This window comes from Echeneis naucrates, chromosome 11 (genome assembly GCF_900963305.1).
Source record: "Echeneis naucrates chromosome 11, fEcheNa1.1, whole genome shotgun sequence".
Classification (NCBI taxonomy): Eukaryota; Metazoa; Chordata; class Actinopteri; order Carangiformes; family Echeneidae; genus Echeneis; species Echeneis naucrates.
This window is the reverse complement of record NC_042521.1, coordinates 14,425,082-14,442,057: the sequence shown is the minus strand read 5'-3', so window position 1 is coordinate 14,442,057 and position 16,976 is coordinate 14,425,082. Positions and strand designations below refer to the sequence as shown.

The 16,976-nt window shown below is 42.7% G+C and overlaps 1 protein-coding gene across 3 annotated transcripts in view; it reads right to left on the bottom strand.

The window, feature by feature from the left end:
- Positions 1 to 3,543: 3,543 nt before the first annotated feature.
- The window catches only part of LOC115050807 (growth factor receptor-bound protein 10-like), a 37,510-nt gene continuing 24,077 nt past the window's right edge, over positions 3,544 to 16,976 (bottom strand). For all 3 annotated transcript variants that reach the window (XM_029513882.1, XM_029513883.1, XM_029513884.1), the window contains 12 exons: positions 16,751 to 16,907; positions 14,261 to 14,376; positions 12,633 to 12,707; positions 12,149 to 12,286; positions 11,852 to 11,962; positions 10,507 to 10,605; positions 10,277 to 10,354; positions 8,777 to 8,893; positions 8,183 to 8,249; positions 7,990 to 8,077; positions 7,659 to 7,752; positions 3,544 to 6,716 (listed from right to left, as the gene is read on the bottom strand). In XM_029513882.1, coding sequence (XP_029369742.1) covers positions 6,570 to 6,716; positions 7,659 to 7,752; positions 7,990 to 8,077; positions 8,183 to 8,249; positions 8,777 to 8,893; positions 10,277 to 10,354; positions 10,507 to 10,605; positions 11,852 to 11,962; positions 12,149 to 12,286; positions 12,633 to 12,707; positions 14,261 to 14,376; positions 16,751 to 16,907 — 1,287 coding nt within the window. In that variant the 3' untranslated portion in view covers positions 3,544 to 6,569. The remainder of the gene's footprint in view (positions 6,717 to 7,658; positions 7,753 to 7,989; positions 8,078 to 8,182; positions 8,250 to 8,776; positions 8,894 to 10,276; positions 10,355 to 10,506; positions 10,606 to 11,851; positions 11,963 to 12,148; positions 12,287 to 12,632; positions 12,708 to 14,260; positions 14,377 to 16,750; positions 16,908 to 16,976) is intronic.

Sequence of the window (16,976 nt, the reverse complement as noted above, 5' to 3'; positions counted from 1 at the left end):
ATTTCATAATTTACCTGGTTGCTATTTGTTTTTATGTTTTTTTTTTTATCTTTGCATGTATATGTCTTTGTACAGTTCATACATATTTTCACATGTAAATATTTTAATTTCGCCATCAGTTATTTGAAAATTAAACTCAATGAACACACGTAGACTGTTTGACATTGTGTTAGCTTTGTTTTTTGTTTTTTTTTTCTTTTCATTTAAAGTTAATTTTACAGCGATTTAGTTAATGCTGATATGGAAAAGTGGCACAAGCAGGAAGCTAAATTTTGATCGGAGAAAAACAAAGCCATTTTCACCCACAGCTTTGATGGCTGGGTGATATTTTGGTTTGCTAAGAAACATTTTTACTCTGTTCAATCCTCCATCCAATGAAGCTGACACTGAATTAAGGGAGTTTTTTCTTTTCTTTCTTTTAGAACAACTGACAAAACTCTGCCGTGGGTGGCTCTGCTGACTGAAGACTTCTATTAGTATTTTCATACTTCAATTTGTCACGACTCTATCTTAGCAACAGTGAGGTATGATTGCTTGATAGATCATTGGCTTTAGTGCAACCTGTGTCAGGTGGTGGCTTGACATTGTGGTACCTCTTGTCGGGAACATCAACAGACATTTTTAAAGAAGCTCCTTCATCATGTTGTATTTAAGTTCTGGTTTAAACATGTTTACACTGTAATCAAGTAGCTCTTTGCTTAGGCTATGAGAGGATGACTGATGTGTGTGTAATAGAGACTTTTATCTAATATTAGGCATCAGCATGTCTGTCTTGTCTTTGATAACTCTTCTTTTTCACTATCACAATCTATGAAAGAGTCCTTGTGCGTAAAACAGAAGGGAAAAGGCTAAGGTTGCAGATTAACAAACCCTTCCATCTGCGTTTGATCCTATGCAATGAACTCCACAATGAAAGTCTCTCATCTGACTGACTCGTCCTTTGTTATCTCATTAGATGCTTTTTAGCAGCAACTCCTCAGTCTATCTGTCTCCTTTGTTTACTGTTGTGGTTTCACATTAGCATTTTCTCTGACATGACTGAGTGATGCAAATGTGCTATTTAACCATCCAAACTTAAGCAGAAAAACTCTGTGAGCAGTAGATTGAGTGCAGCTTTATCCTCATCACTTGGACTAACTTTAGTTTGGTCTGACATGTTCGTGTCCTCTTTTGTTTTGCTTTGCAGCCAAGAGATCCCCCAACTGTCCAACTGTCCAACGACTACCCGCTGCAGTAAAATAGAACCTTACAGGTATTCATTTTCTGATTATCATCATATCTCATTGCACATACCACAAGTCTTAGTTTTTTAAACACTAACCTTTGAAAAGTAACACAAAACCAAGTCATACAGTTTTGGTTTATTGCAATTTTGTTTTTTATTCTAATTTCCAATAAACACAGAATATATCAGTCCCTTATTTGTACAAAAATACCTGAACAGATACAATGTAGATCCAGGAGCCGTACAGACATAATGAAGCAAAGCACAGTGGGGAGGATCTTAAAAAAAACAGATTATGGTTGATTTTCTTTTTTTCTTTCCCTGAAATGTATATTTGTCTTCAATTTAAATGACCCAGAAGTAAAACCCAGCGAACACTGAGTCACTTTTACTTGCAGCTACACTGCCAGTCACCGAAGTGAATGGGACTTGTATGTAATGTTGACCTGACAATAGGGTTTAGTTCCAGCAGGATTGTGTTTCACAGTCACAGCCAACTGTAAATGAACGCAGTAAGTGGACGGATGGTGACTTAAAAACTTGTTACAAGCAAGAGGCACCTGCTGCGAGAATAGGCTGAGTTAAGAAAAGGAATTCAAAGTTGTTACGCACCTTAAAATCAGAGTAAATGGACATAGTGAACTGCACAATCCTCATGAGCTACTGTGAATAATAGCACTACTTGTGTTGAAAGGTACACAAAAGCCGCTAAAAACATCCCCAAGGGTCAAGGGTTGGTGTGTGTGCTCTCCATGAAATCCCACTGGTGTGTGCATGTGCGTGCAAAAGTGCTATATATAAGTTTTCTTTTCTGTTTGGTTTCCTGTCAGGAGATGCTGCTGATGATGATAATGGTTACTAGCCAGCAGCTTCAGCCATTGTTGGGCCTAACAGAAAAAAAATGTATGTCACGTCCTCAGATCAGCGCCGCCTCATCATCCCCCTCATGCTGAACTGAAGGTGAGCTGGACACTCCAACAACTAATGCAGCACAAAGTAGCATTACTTATCAGGAGATAGAGCTTATCATCATCAGAACTTATGTGAAGGTAAAGTTGGAACATTTCTTCTGAACTGGTAAAGCAAAAACTTACATATAGCACCTTTAAGGTTAAAAGCCATCCAGACATTTACTGGAGAGTTTTCTTGAAAGTAAATGAGTATTCAGTTGTGACTGACGGGGGGGGGGGGGTAGGTAGGTGTAGGTGTTCAAAACAAAGTTTTGACGCAAAATGGCATAGGAGTTGGATGCTGCCAGAGTTAAAAACTGTCAGCCTGTCAGCTTATATGCAAAACTGAAATCCAGTTTGATCTCTTAAAAAAAAACAGCTTAATTTAACACTGTATATACTGTGGTATATTCTTATATATCTATATATATATATATATAGATATATAAAAGGTCATTTGTGGCAAACCAAAGAAAATACACAATAATGTCAATATACACACAATCAAATAATGGAAAAAAGTTATGGACAAAATAATTCATTCTTCATTTTACATGGAGTTATGAGCAAAAGCATAACGCCCCATACATAGTGATCTGTGACCTAGGTACAGTGTTAGATCTACGTCTTCTCCATAGCTTCACATACTTAGAACACAAATGATACTGTACACTGGTATAGTCATATACTTGGACTTGTGTATAGGATTGCATTGGAGCACAGTGATTAAAAATGGAGAGAGAGGGGGAGAGGACGGTAACTCCCTCCCCACTGACCCATAGCGATGTGGCTTTGCATCCCTCTCTGACAGACAGGAAAGGACAGGGAATGCTGGGATACCACCAGCCAACTTCCTGACTTTACCAAGCCAACGAGCAACCTTCCATTTACTGTCTCTAAAAGGCAAGTACGACAACCAGCAGCGTTAACAATCCTGAACAGTAAGTATTAACAGTCTGGCCATCCGTGCACACACATACACTCACACTTAATTCACCACAGGGTCATAGCTTACAGGCTGGACACAGGTGGGACAGGGGGCAGGGGGCTTCAAGCATTATCCAATCCCTGGAGAAGAGTCTGCCCTGGATGACTAGAAAAAGGCCTGACTGGTGGAGCGCTGAGCTGGTGAGTGGGTCAATTCACGTGATTGGTGGACTGGTGGCGGCAGTGGTGTGTGTCGATGACCGTACTTCACCTGACAGAGTGATGGGCTCGTGCTAACATGAGGCGGGTGTGGGCAGGTTAAGAGCTGTGCTCATCCTCCCGAGCCATGATTTCCCCTTTTATTTCTCATAAAGACAGTCAGGGTAAAAAAAAAAATCTACTCATTCTCTGTTAGCGTCACTGTGTCGGGGAGTTTTCATGTGTATGTAACACAATGGGATTTTTTTTTTTTTTTGGGGAGGGGGGATTAGCCCGTTCAGCTGCTTTCATCTAATGCAGTCTCAGTGACTCTGCTACAGTGTCTTAATCAACGCCACCACTTGGGGGCATCATAGCTCCTCTACACTCTGGCTTTCAGACAGATGTTTTCATTCAGCGATAAATTTCCATCTACTTTTATGATTGATCTGATATGATTGATCACCTTCTCTTTGATACCCGCTTTGTCTTTTTTTTTTTTTTTTTTTTTTTAAACCAAAACCAACAGAAAACATGTTTTCTATCACATCTTGGCCTGTGGGCTAAGATATTTGAGCTACTCTTGATAAAATACTACATGAAAGGCTATGCCAACAGATATTTTGGTTGTTGATAGGTCAATTTTTTTAATAAACACAGAAATATTTGGTCAACGAAATATTTTTTAAAATTGTGTAAAAAAAAAAAAAACTTAAATAAATAAAAATACAACTGTCCATCACAAATTCATAAAGCCCAGCGTGACATCAAATAGTTTTCTTTTATGTCTGACAGATGTTCCAAAACCCAGAGAGCTTTATCTGACATGTTGCAAGACAAAGGAAAGCAACACAGTTTTACATTTGAAGAGATGGAATCTATTTTTAAACTATTGATTACTGATTACGCAAAGAGTTGCCTCCTAATGTTCTGCTGACTAATCGGCAAATCAACTTGAAATAATTCAAGAGCACCAGCATAGCCTCTTCCTGATATTGCACCATATCTGGTGGCTGTGATGTGTTCGGGCCTACTGAGGCCGCTGCTGGTGTAGAAAGTGCTTTCTCATTTCCACCATAGCTAATTTCTCTCAGCGTGTTTGCTGCCAATCGGGGAGGAGGGGGGGGGCTGTTCAACAAAGAAGCCCTTACTGTTTTGAGTCTTGAGGGATTGACACCACAATCCAAAATTAACCACTGATGCTACCGACGTCCAACACAGCTGCTGGAAATATCTGGACATGACGTCACATTTTAGGCAGATGTAATCTGCAGCACCAGGCGGGAAAATGGAGCCCAGAGATGTAACGTTGCACCACCAGTACCTGTTTTCTGAATCATGTTCAAGTGGATATATCCTTTGTAGGAACAGTTTGACATTTTGGGGCGATACATTCACTCACTTTCTTGTTTAGTAGCACTCTGTGTAAGCTAGTTATCGTAGCTTCAGAGCCATTCAATTCAATCGTTGGCGTATTTCCCCGAAACGTAAACTGATTTTCAATGTGTTTCTGTATGTGCATGTTAATACTGATTTGATTTCATACACAAGGCTCACAATTTTCACTTAAGGCGAGTGAAGCTCATTCGACTGTGTGTCTGCACACAGTCGGCTGAGTTCACGTTTCAAGTCATTTGTTCTATTCCATGTGTTTAAAAAAAAAAAAAAAATAGAAGTCATGGGAGTGCTTTTGTTGATTTTGTCTTTTCTGGAGTGAGGGAACAGTGGTCAGGATCCGAACATTACAGCTCCAACACATCAATGTCAAATCAGTATTGTTAAAATGTGCAAGCAGTGTGCTCAAAACAGAATTAGGAAGAAAATGACATTCAAGGACAACAAATTAAACCCTTCAATTAAAAAAGAAAATGACTGAAAGGGTAGTAACTTGAGGGTGAACACACTTGTTGGAGTGTAGATAAGTCGTCCTCCTCTTTCTCACAGTCTTGAGATGGTGTAGCCGATTCAAAAGCACTTTTTTTCCTTTGTAGTTTTTTTTTTTTTTTTTTGTGTGTTGTTGTTTGCTTGCTTGCTTATTTATTTGCCATGGTGTGGTCATGCTGGTACGAGCCACACAAATGTCCAGGATGTCCCCAAACCTTTCTGAAAGGCACTGTATAAATCGGCCACAACTCTCTTCCCCTCCCACATCACTGTAATGCCATGAGAGCTGGTGGAAATTCACATGCATGCTATTCAGAAGGAAGGGGGGGGGGGAGTGGGGAGTTGAAGGAGGAAGAAGAGAACGACAAACAAGAGAGCAGGCAGCTTCATTTAGCTAGAGAGAACAGCTGTTGTCTGCCCACCTGGGAGTGCAAAACTAGTTCTGCATTGAATCAACAGTAATCAAACAGCATTAAAATGACATCAAGTAATCAACTCTACGAGAAAGGCTTGTTACAGCCTTCCTGATAAACATTCCTCTGTCCTTTCAGCAAACCCTCGCCACTGCTCTGCTCATCCTGCCTTTAGCTACTTCTCTTATCTCATACTACTATTCTCTTTCTCTGAGCTTCTGTGAAAGTGAGCTTGGGGAGATTGCACCAGGGCGTTTTGGGATAAGACACCGCAGAGACGCTACGTCAAGTCTGCTTGGGTGTTTGGGGGTGAGGGGGGGGGGGGGGGGGGGGGGGGGGGGCAGGGTGTCAGCTTATCCAGACTGGAACTGCACAGGTTGAGAAATCTCCTGGATCAAGTTTGATAAGAGCCAGAGAGGTTCCCGTCCATCCCTGATGATCGATGAGGAAGTCAGAGGGTGGTGCTCCCCGCCCGCCTCGGTCCTGAGGTGGGTGAGGGTGGGGCAGGCACCACAGCTTATCAGGCCTGGAGGATGGGGGGAGTGGGTCAATGTGTGAAAGGTTGAGGGACTTTATGGGAGGGATCCATCCCTCAGAGACCTGCACTACTCCTGCTGAGCAGATGGAGGGTCACAACAGCAATGACAAAACAATAGAGTCTCCGTGACAACGCTCCACAATCTGCAACGCTCGGAATGTCCAAAAGATTCCCATTCAAACATCCTAACAGCAGTACGGCGGAGAACAGCATGGCACATCAAACCTGTAAAGCTGGCTCCTGCTGGGTTGTTCACGTCCCCACAACCTGACTTAACATTTCTGCATCTCCTCTGCCTCATTGCATTGCTGAGAGAACCGCAGATTTCGGGGCAGGGTCTCGGGTGTCAGGGTGAAAGGTGTGCAAAAAAAAGGAAGGTGTGTGTGTGTGTGTGTGTGTGTGTGTAGGGGGGCGGCAGTGGGCGGAGTAAAGTGTCACAAGGCCACAGCGGTGCAGGGGTGTTTGAGCTTGCAGGGCAGCACTCCTCTGTTGAGCTGGTAGAACTCCACCAGGTGGATCAGGTCGGTGAACTTGGTGGCGCCGTCGTCCAGGCTGAAGAACACCTGACCGTCCTCTTCACACTTCAGGCGGCAGCGAGAAAGAGAGAAGACAATCAGCCCTCACAACACTATCACTGTAAGCTACTCAAAGAGCATCAGCGGAGTAAATCCATGTAAAATCCACATTAACTGGCCATTCATGTAATGAACTGTCCAAAACGTCTTTCTTGGCTTGTGACGTGGCTTTGTTTATGGCAATGGCCAATGGTTCTGACTGAAAAACTGGCAGGTTGCAATGAAATACAGTGCAAATATTCATTATCCACCTAGGACTGAATTTGTCATCTTGTCCAACCATTAAAATGTTAGTGTGGCCACATTCCCATCAGCCATAGCTGTTCTTTGTGCAACTCAACAAATGTTAGGATGCTAACACATTAACCAAGATGGTGGACATGGGAAACATTTCAATGTTTAAATTTGGTTCAAAGCTTTATACAGACCCTTAGAAATGCTAACAATGCTGTTCATTCTTGGACTTTTCTATTTTGGTTGAAAGATGAACCTAAAGTCAGTGTTTGCCTGTACAGTGTGTCCCCCCACTGTTAGAAATCTTACATCAAGCAGATATCTCAAAACCTCGGCAAATAAAGCCAAATGTTTGTCTGTGACTGCATAGCTTCCGGAGAAAACGACAAAATGTGTTTGTTGTAATATGGGTGAACTGGTCCTTTAAAGTTGATGCCGGTCCGGAGACAAAATAAATAGAAACAGATGGCTGCCTGGGAGGAAGAAAAACCCGATTTGAAAATCTTTAAAAGAGAAGAATTGTACACTGAAAAACAGTTGAATGAAAACCTTTCAGGTTCATTTGGCTTTTGAGCTGATAACTGTTGGTAAATACCTCAGACACAAGCAGGCAAAAACCCATGTGATAGCGCGGTTTTGCCTTGTGTGATTTTTGAAAGAATAGTGGATGACATTTCCTGCGGCGGCGTGACTGTGTTGAGTCATGTGACTCACCGGTAGGATCTGGAAGTGCTTGATCTTCTGGTGGTGGCACAAGGTGAGCACGAACGCCTTGGGATTACTCTGACTGTCCCGCAACAGGAATAACCTAACACAGCCACAGAGCACAAGTGAGAAAAATTTCAACTTCAGAAATATAAAACACCACTGAGGTGATGAGTTGGTGTGCAGAGAACCTTACTGCCATTTTCTGGGTAGGGGCCAATAAATGGGTTTGACAGATCAGACATGTGCTTTGAAGTTTTTAGGCATCTTATCTGTTACACAAGGACAACATTGATCCTCAGATAATGCTGCACCAAAAGCAGCTCAGCGCCGTCCTTACCCGTCTACTTGGCCTTGTTGAATGATCATTTTGTGGGCTTCCTCTCTCATGATGCGACCATGAAACCATACCTGTGTCCTGTGGATCACTGAAAGACCGAGAGAGAGAGAGCGAGACACTCACTGAGCGTTTTCAGTTCATAGCCGCCCAGGAACATTTACTGCTGTTGTTTTGTCTGCTGATGTGAGCGTACCTGTGCTCAGAGAGGACGGGTGCAGGGGACTGGGACTGCCCAGGACATTCATACGCTGGCTCCGCTTCTGTGGGGAAGAATCAGCCAACATTTGCCATGAAATAACGGCATATTAAAGCAGAATCCCCGACAGCAGCTTTCATCCCCCTCTCCATTCCGTCTAAAGCTCCTCTGACTTAGGTGTTCCATTTTACTGGACTGATGTGCTTTAGTGTTAATATAGCAAGGTAGACCCACAAACATGGTCTGAAGTGAGCAGCTGTGTTCTGCTCCAGCTCTATAAGCTGCGATCTCAGCAACAGATAAGTGGAGCTGCTGCACACTGAAAATCTACTAAGAAAAGTGCTGGAGGGGAAAGATAAATTGGTTCAAAATGGAGGCCACCTCATGCACACTCTTTCCAAGGAAACCGTGACATTCATACATGAGAGCACAAATATTATTGAAGGCGTTTGCATTTCCTTGTGCGGTGGAAAACTCTGCACTTTGTTAAGGTAATGAAAGTCCTTTATCCAAACCAAAATATATAGAAGCTCATAGAAAACTACCAGTCACATTTGATGCATCTATGTTTCTAATCCGTCTCTCTCTTACCCTCCAGGTCTGACCCTCCTCCAGGGCGGCGCTCTGGGCTTCAACGGGGTTGTCAATGACGCGTCCGGTCCGTCCGGAGAAGTCCATGGCTACCAAAGAGTTCTCTGACACACTCCGCTGGTAGGGGGAGTAGGGGGATATACAAGGGGTGGGTGAAGGGGAGGGAGAGGTGGGGTAGACAAAGGTCAGAGGTCAAACAAGCCAGACACTCTCATTGGGGCATGACAAATCCTGTCTGCACAAGACCCACGTCAGCCAATCGACAAAATGCCTCTCCAAGGAGCAGAACCAGCCTCTGCTGCTCAAATTATTCTGCTTCTTTTTAGGTAATAACTGAGAGCTCTGGCTCCACTGAGGATATGGTGCACAAATAGCTACGATTCGTCACGATCACATGGCCACATTTCACTTCGCTAAAAAGGAAATATTCACCATCATGATGATGCTCGTGCACGACGGGGGCCATTATAGATCAACAACATTGATTTTAACACACCTTCTGAAGATTAAAGCAGTGATTTTAAGTTTAGCTTCTAAGTTAAGTTTAAATATAGGAACACAGCCACATTCAAAAAACCTCTGGAACTCAAGAATTTAAATTGACATTGAAAATTTGTTGCCTTAAATTTCAAAATATGGGATGAATCATACCTAATAACTAAGTATTTTTTTACATGTCATTATGAAATGTATAATATTTTTGTAAATTGTTACATAAAAGAAATATTTTGTGTAATTAATACCGTACGCTTATTATCTGTACATCAGACTGGTCAAGTTTGTTAACTGCTGAATAATTTGTCAGTTATTGTAGAGACATTTGAAACACGTTGAGATGTTTTTCACTATTTTCTTTACTTTTATTGGTTAAATAATTAATCAAAAGCATGTCAGATTAACTGATAGTGAATATCTGCAGCAGGTATGACGATTTGCGTGTGTGTACGTGTGCGCCAGAATAAAAGTTACATGACCACAAGGCCATTAACAAACTCTGTACAGATTCTGGAGATTTTCTCACTCAGTTTAAACCACAATCTTTCTCAAGGAGCTTATGAGACTTCTACCAACCCGTGCAGTGAGGTGAGAAGTCTTCAGTTTAACACAACATACGTTGTGTGAGTGTTCAATATTTTACATGCTGTAGTGTGGCTGAGCATTATGTAAATCTTCACCTTTGTAAACAGCTCTGGGATAAGATGTTATGTGACGGGTCTGCTTTTGTTATAGCCTGACCTGAATCTGGATAATAATCCATTCACCGTAAAACTACTTTGTCCTTATTAACAAAACGTCCGGAACAGCAATGATTATTTGGATGGTAATGCATTTAAGTATTTTACAAATCTTTTTTAATGCTAATTGCATACGTTGTGTAGAAGAGCAAAGTGGTCACACAGTGAACTCGTTTCCAGCTCGCTATCATCTAACCAATGGGTCAATCTGGACTGCTGTTGGCTGATGGAGGGCATTAGAGCAGGGCAGAGTGCAGATCCTTACCACAGGTGCTGAGAAAGGTGATAGGTTCGTCTTCCTCTGCTGTGGGATGTTGTAGCTCTGATAAAGTACGATCCCATACTGTGAAGACAGGAGTTCATGTTTCAAAGTGCTGCCAGGCAAATTACCGAGTGGAAATTCACTCTGTCTATATCTATAACTGTTACAGCTTGCAGAGGGTTGACAAATGCTGCCCTGACTACGGCAACGTAGGATCAAAACAAAGAAAGTACTTTGAGCAGTCTGAAGGCAGTCATCCAGCAGGTCCGGCTCTGTTCGTCCTCAGCGCACAGCATCTTTAGCTCCTTACAGTCGCTCCTCACTTTGCTGGGCTGTCAAACAGCGAGCACAGTGGGACATTAGCTTAAAGACATGCACACCATCAACACATAAGTAATATTTTCTGGTTTACAGCATTGCTACAGTAGACCTACAGCACCACATAAGGTAGAACTTCAGTTATTGCCAGAGACGGTCAAAATAATGATTAGTGGTTGGTTATATACACTCAAATACACCATACAAGCAATGCAAAGGCTGGGAAGCAACAAAAATACCTATAACATTGTTATTTGTGGTCCTTTTAAAGCCAACATCAGCCACTGTTACCACATATACCAGTGATGAGTTAACGTAAGTCATAATGTTAGCAGAGAAACTAATACCACTGTTTCTACTCTAATTTTTTTTTTTTTTTTTTTAGTTAAAGTTGGTCTTTGTGGAATTTTTGTGTTCAGAGAGACTACTTCTAAGTTTCACACATTGGCTAGAAGCGTTGAATAACCCAGTTTAGAAGAAACTTCATTCTTATACTCACTAGGAGGTGTCTCCGACCGCCGAAAGCAGCACAAATATTAATTGTCGTCTTTATCCTTTTATTCGGGACAATTTCTTGGCACTTACTAATAGCAGCCCATTGTAGCCTCAAAGAGACAATAAAGTCTTCTTAAAGCTCTGAATGATACTGAAAGCTTGTCAACCTTCTCAGGTAGCAACGCTGACAGTTCAGTGCTGATGACGACATTTGATAAAATGTTCCGGCAATTGTTCTACACAAACAACCATATCGTGCACCTCTACTAGCGAAGACTAGTCCAACCTCACAGTGCAGATTTTCAGTATCCTCCTCCACCAGTAACAAGAGATGTTAGACACACTGCTTCTTAAAAACAATCCCTACTGACAAATTCATTTACGTTGCCATAGCAACAATCCAGTCACCCCCCCACCCCAGCAGCACAGTAAAATCCCAGACCAAATCCTGCACTGTCACCCCTGCTGACAGCATCTGACATGCTGGGCGTCATGTGTGTGTGTGTGTGTCTCACAGAGAGGTAATGGGGGGGCAGATTCCCTGCACCGTCCCAGTTTATCCGACTGGGCTTATCCCAGATCAGCAGGTAACCACCACAGATTACTCCTGGACACACACTCTGCACCTAAACTATGGACTGAATACTACATCTGTCATCTACCTCTGACAGGATGTGTTGATGTATTACACACTTAAAGGAGAACAAATAGCGAAATGGCCTCATCTATTCTGCCACAAGGAGTCTGTGTGAGTGTGCATATTACCTTGATGCAAAACTGGTAGTCTGTAGGGGCATTGTGAAGTTTTCTGCCTGTGATGATTGTGAAGACGTTACTGTCTTCCAGATCTGACAGGAGCTGCAGATGTCGGGGCTCCTGTTCGGGTCGACAGAGAGGGTCGTCAAAAACAACACAAAGAAAAGGATCATGGAAATCGACCAAAAAAACATTTCGGAATAGGACACATAATTTCCATAAAGAAAAACTAGAATGAGCATAATTAAAAATAAAAATAATCTTGGAAAGTCAGCTTTTTTGGACAAAATTTCATCCATTAATCACCTTGGATGTTCCTTTAGTGGAGTAATAAAGACCAGAGCGTCGGAGGAACATGTAGAGCTTCTTCCAGGACTTGCGTCCTGGCTCCTTCATGTACAGATAGCCCTGGATCTCTGGACAGCTGCTGGAGTTCAGAAAGTTCTGGAAAAAACACACAACAGCCTCTATTGGAAACACGGCTGTGAACTGGATATACATCGGAGATCTGTTTTTGTTTCTTTCTACAGTCCTAAAATATCTAGGTGCATAAGCTGAGTGTGTGCATGCACATTTTTGGATTAGTAGATGTCCTCACAAAGAAAAAAGTGTTGCACAGTGAGAACATTTTCCTGTTTTCTCTCTTTATAGTGCAGCTACTTCAGAGCTGAGATTTAGGTGTAGGATTAAACTAAAGCTGAGGTAACACTTCGCCGTTAGGTAATGAATCAAGTCTTTGCACGCGTGCTATTAGAGGCGTATGTGTCCTTTCACTTAGTCATCACCTCACCTGTAAAAGCTGTGACTGAAGGATCGAGCCATCAGACTCCTGACACCAGGCCACCATCTGCTCTGGAAAAAAGTTCTGGATGGAAAAACACGCAGATTGAGGAAGAGACTGAAGTAGAAGAAAACATTTGGTGCATATGCAAGCTCAGAATGGGGTGGTGGTGTCTGTTCAGAATCTTCACTCTGTGCACACAGGCGTCCGCGTGTGTGTGTGTGTGTGTGTGATGAGTGCAAGGACTCAGCGGCAAAGTGCTGGGAGAGAGAGAGATGGCACTCCAGGCTGGGAGTAGATGGAGCATGATCTCACCCGCTGATGTAATCCCCTTTAGCCAGCAGTGCTACTCTTAGCGTGATTGACAGGCCGCGGCCAGCACTCTGGTGTTTTACTGTGCTCATTACCACAGAGCTGAGGTCACCTGCTGGCTCTGACACACACCTAAATCACCACAGCAATAATGTCACTGTACACCTAGCCAGCACATAACAGCAGAGCCCCACGCCGAGTCCACATCAGCAAAAGATGCCACGGAAGCTGGCTAATGCCAACTTGTTGGCTGTCAGGCAGCTTTTGTGTCTTTAAAAATGATAAGCAGCTTTGCATTGTAGATTTTTAGCTCTTATCCAGAAGCACTGAAGAAAAAGTAGAATAAGCCTCTACATCACCGGAGGGAGGACAGAAATAAAATATAGTGTGACCACAGTGAGGCCAAACACACCAGGAGATGACACAAATACAGTATTGTGTAGAAAGCTAAGTGATATGGGACAATAGAGGGCTTTGAAAAAATATGAAGATTCACAGAAAAAAAAAAAGCATAAAAATTGGATTGTCAGCAGTGACAGTCAGTAGGTGGATATAATGCGCAGGTACTGATGGATGATGCTGGTCTGTCAGGCACCATTATGGTCCTCTCTTAGGAGAAAAGATGGACCCAAGGGGCTGAATCCAAGACATGGTGATAGCCTGACTTTTGTTCTAGTGCCGCAGTGGAGTTAATATTTGTGGTTTCTCAACAACAGGATCCCCATGATCCCACTGAGGTCCACTTTGAGGTAATTAATTCAGTCATTGTGGGTCTGAATCTTGTGACAGCATCAAAACAGCAATTTCAATTTGTCCACTGACAGTGCTGAGCTTTGTTGTCTGATCACAGTTGGCAGGAAAGTTGATGAAACACACACAAATCTGTCCCTACCATATAGGCCAATACGCACGTAACCATTTGGTTTATGAGTGATGATTTCAGCCAGCTATAACTAATTCGTTCCCATCAGCCTTTTCCTCTTTAGTGCTAATTAGCCAATCTTATCTCGCTAATACCCTTCACCATGTTAAACATCATACCTACCAGCATTAGTATGTTAGCAGGTATGACTTTGAGGAAATCTGAAGGTTTGCTACATTTACAAGAGAATGTGTGATCAGAAACAATTGGTGCCTGCAGGTTTTGTCACAAATTTTAACATGACATTTTTTGCTGTCCGCAGCTCTAATCCAAAAATATCACGGCTGGAACATCGGCTGCAGAACAGCTGTGTGTGTGTGTGTGTGTGTGTGCGTGTACGGGGGGCTGCGTGCTAAGACGAAGCAGTCAGAGAAAGGTCATTTCAGAGATGCAAGAGACTCACCAGGGGGTTCCTGAAGAATTCATATTTGGCATAGTTCTTCCTGAAGAGGAATTTACTGTCGCTGCTCATGGAAGCTTGCACCTGAACCACCAGCTCGTGGTCCTCCAGACATCTCTCTGCATGAGGACACACACACAAACAGTGTCATCTCTGAGTCATCCTCGGGGAAATAGTGTGAGTGGAAACAGACTTTTTTTTTTTTCCCATATACCTTTAGGGCTCATTATTATTATTTAAATTTATTTCTGCTTGAATGTTAGAGTCCAGTCCACATTTGCATTCTATCTAATAGATTCATAGTTGCAGCATAATATGGAGCTCTTTTAAATGCATTTCCTCGCACTCTGTTCTTCATTTTGAAAGCATATTCTGAAATGTCCTTTTCTTGAAAAGGCCTTGTTTGGCGTGAACTGTTTTCAACCCTTCATAGTTTCAACAGAGCTGTGGAAGCAGAAAATCACAACTTTATCATGTGCTATGACCAAAAAAAAAAAAAAAAAAATCACAGTGAACATCCATTCAGGTTAAAAATAAATATTTGATTCGTTTTGGTGGGTAATTGGTGTAAAATGAAGAGAAATGGTCTTTTATACCTTTTGACACACAAAACCATCTTTATACTGTCTCAGAGTCGTGAATACCTTATTGGCAGTATATTGTGAGACAAATAAAATTCAGTATAAGAATAGCCATAACTGAGTGGAACCAACTCCTGTCATTATTGTATTATTGTTGCGAATATTGTAAGTATTGTTATCCCTGATTACACCATTGTATACAATGACACAGCAAGAAAAATCGCCTGTAACTAAGAGACAAGCGAGGGAGTGAGAGGTTAAATGAGGAGGGGCTGTGAAAAGATGAAGCACTGGGATTCAGGGAGGGAGGAGGTGAAGGTGGAGATGAGGAGGGGATGGAGCGGTGGGGGGTGGTGATGTCATGTATTTGCACTGATTGCTGAGAGCAGCGAAGCCATAAGCAAAGTACAAGCCACAGACAAACACACAAGCAAACATTAAGAGCTCACACAGACCTAACCAGCTCAATTTGCACCACAGAGGCCTGATTACTTTCTGTATGAGTGTGCGTGCTGCACTCTTTCTTTCTTCAAATTGAGGCCGTATGATCTCATGTATGTATGCGGCCGATTAGAAATTGATTATGACAGGATGTTCCAGTTCTGGATGGACACGCACACACGAAATGATAGCTAGCAGGATTTAGCACTTAATCAGTCTTCCAGATTAACTCATACAGTGTTGTTTTGATAAGGCCAAACGTACCCATACTCGCACAGACACACACAGGCACACACACAGGCTTGTGCGTACATCAGTGGATGCTGTTTTTGCTAAATAGAGAAAAGAAAAGTATTCTTTGAGTTTTTTTAAAGGTGGAAATTTCTGGGCTCGCTCTGTATATGGGTGTGTATGTGTTTGTGTGTGCGTGTGTGCTGGCTGTAAGCAGGGGAATTTCCTGTGGAGGGTTAAGGAAAGATTGATTGGCTAGGAGGGCTAGGGGCTCGTCCAACGGCAACCCACGATTGGTTCCTTGCAGCTCTGGTATGACGCTTTAGTCCAGACCTCTCCGCCCTTCCCCCCCTCGCTCTCTCTCTTCTCCTCTGTCTCTCTTTCTTTCTCCCTTCATCTCTTCGTCTCTTTCCCTCTTTTTCCCTCCCTTTCTCTCCTCACCTCACATTCCATCTCTCCACTGCACTTTTTTCCAGAATCGCAGATCAAGCAGCAAAACACAAAGTGATCCTTTCACTCTAAAATTATAACTCGGGTGTCAGAAAGCCTCCCAAACGACCAAGACAGACAGAGAGCAAAAAATTATAATCCCTTCAATAAAGATTCAATGGGAGACGTAAAACATGAGTCTTGATGGATTTTTTTTAATCCTTCACTCTCCAACCAGTGAATTATTTGGGAGGGAACAGGCATGTGAGCAGAACATGGAAAATACTTAATCCTATGACCACCGCACCTCCCTGCCCCAGTCCTATAGAAGGCATACAAGCACTCGTGCCATGCTCAAGTGAACATACACACTGAGGGTACACACAACAGAGTATCCCCACCCATTCAGAGACACACAAAAGGGGTATAGAAACAGACACAAACATACGAGAGTGAAACACACCTGCTGAAAAGACACTCCTTAAGATACTGCTATGCAGTGGAAGGCAAACCCACCAGAAAGATGTGGCCTTTGAAACAGGACTAAAACTGGCCGCAGCATAACTGATGTGACAGATTCAGCCTCACTGGAAGTTATGATGCTGTCTGAACATCTTACACTGTATGTACAAACAAGTAATGTACAAGCAGAGACACACAGCAGAGATTCTTTTGGGGGGTGGAGTACACACACACACACACACACACACACACACACACACACACACAAACACACAAACACACAAACACACAAACACAAGAGTTCATTAAATCCATAACAGGAGGCACGCACACACAGGCACATCCCTACCAAGGCCGAGGATGGGATGGTGCTCCACCAGGGTCCAGGCATTGTCGTCCAAACAGTGGCTCTTGTAGACCAGGAGCTGACAGACGTCTCTGGCTGTCATGTCTGCTGGGATCTCCACAACTTTACCAGCTCCATCCTCGCTCCACACCTTCACTATCTGTAAATGTACACGAGAATAATGGTGGGAATATATGCCGATAAGAGCAGTGAAGGTCACGTTCTCCCT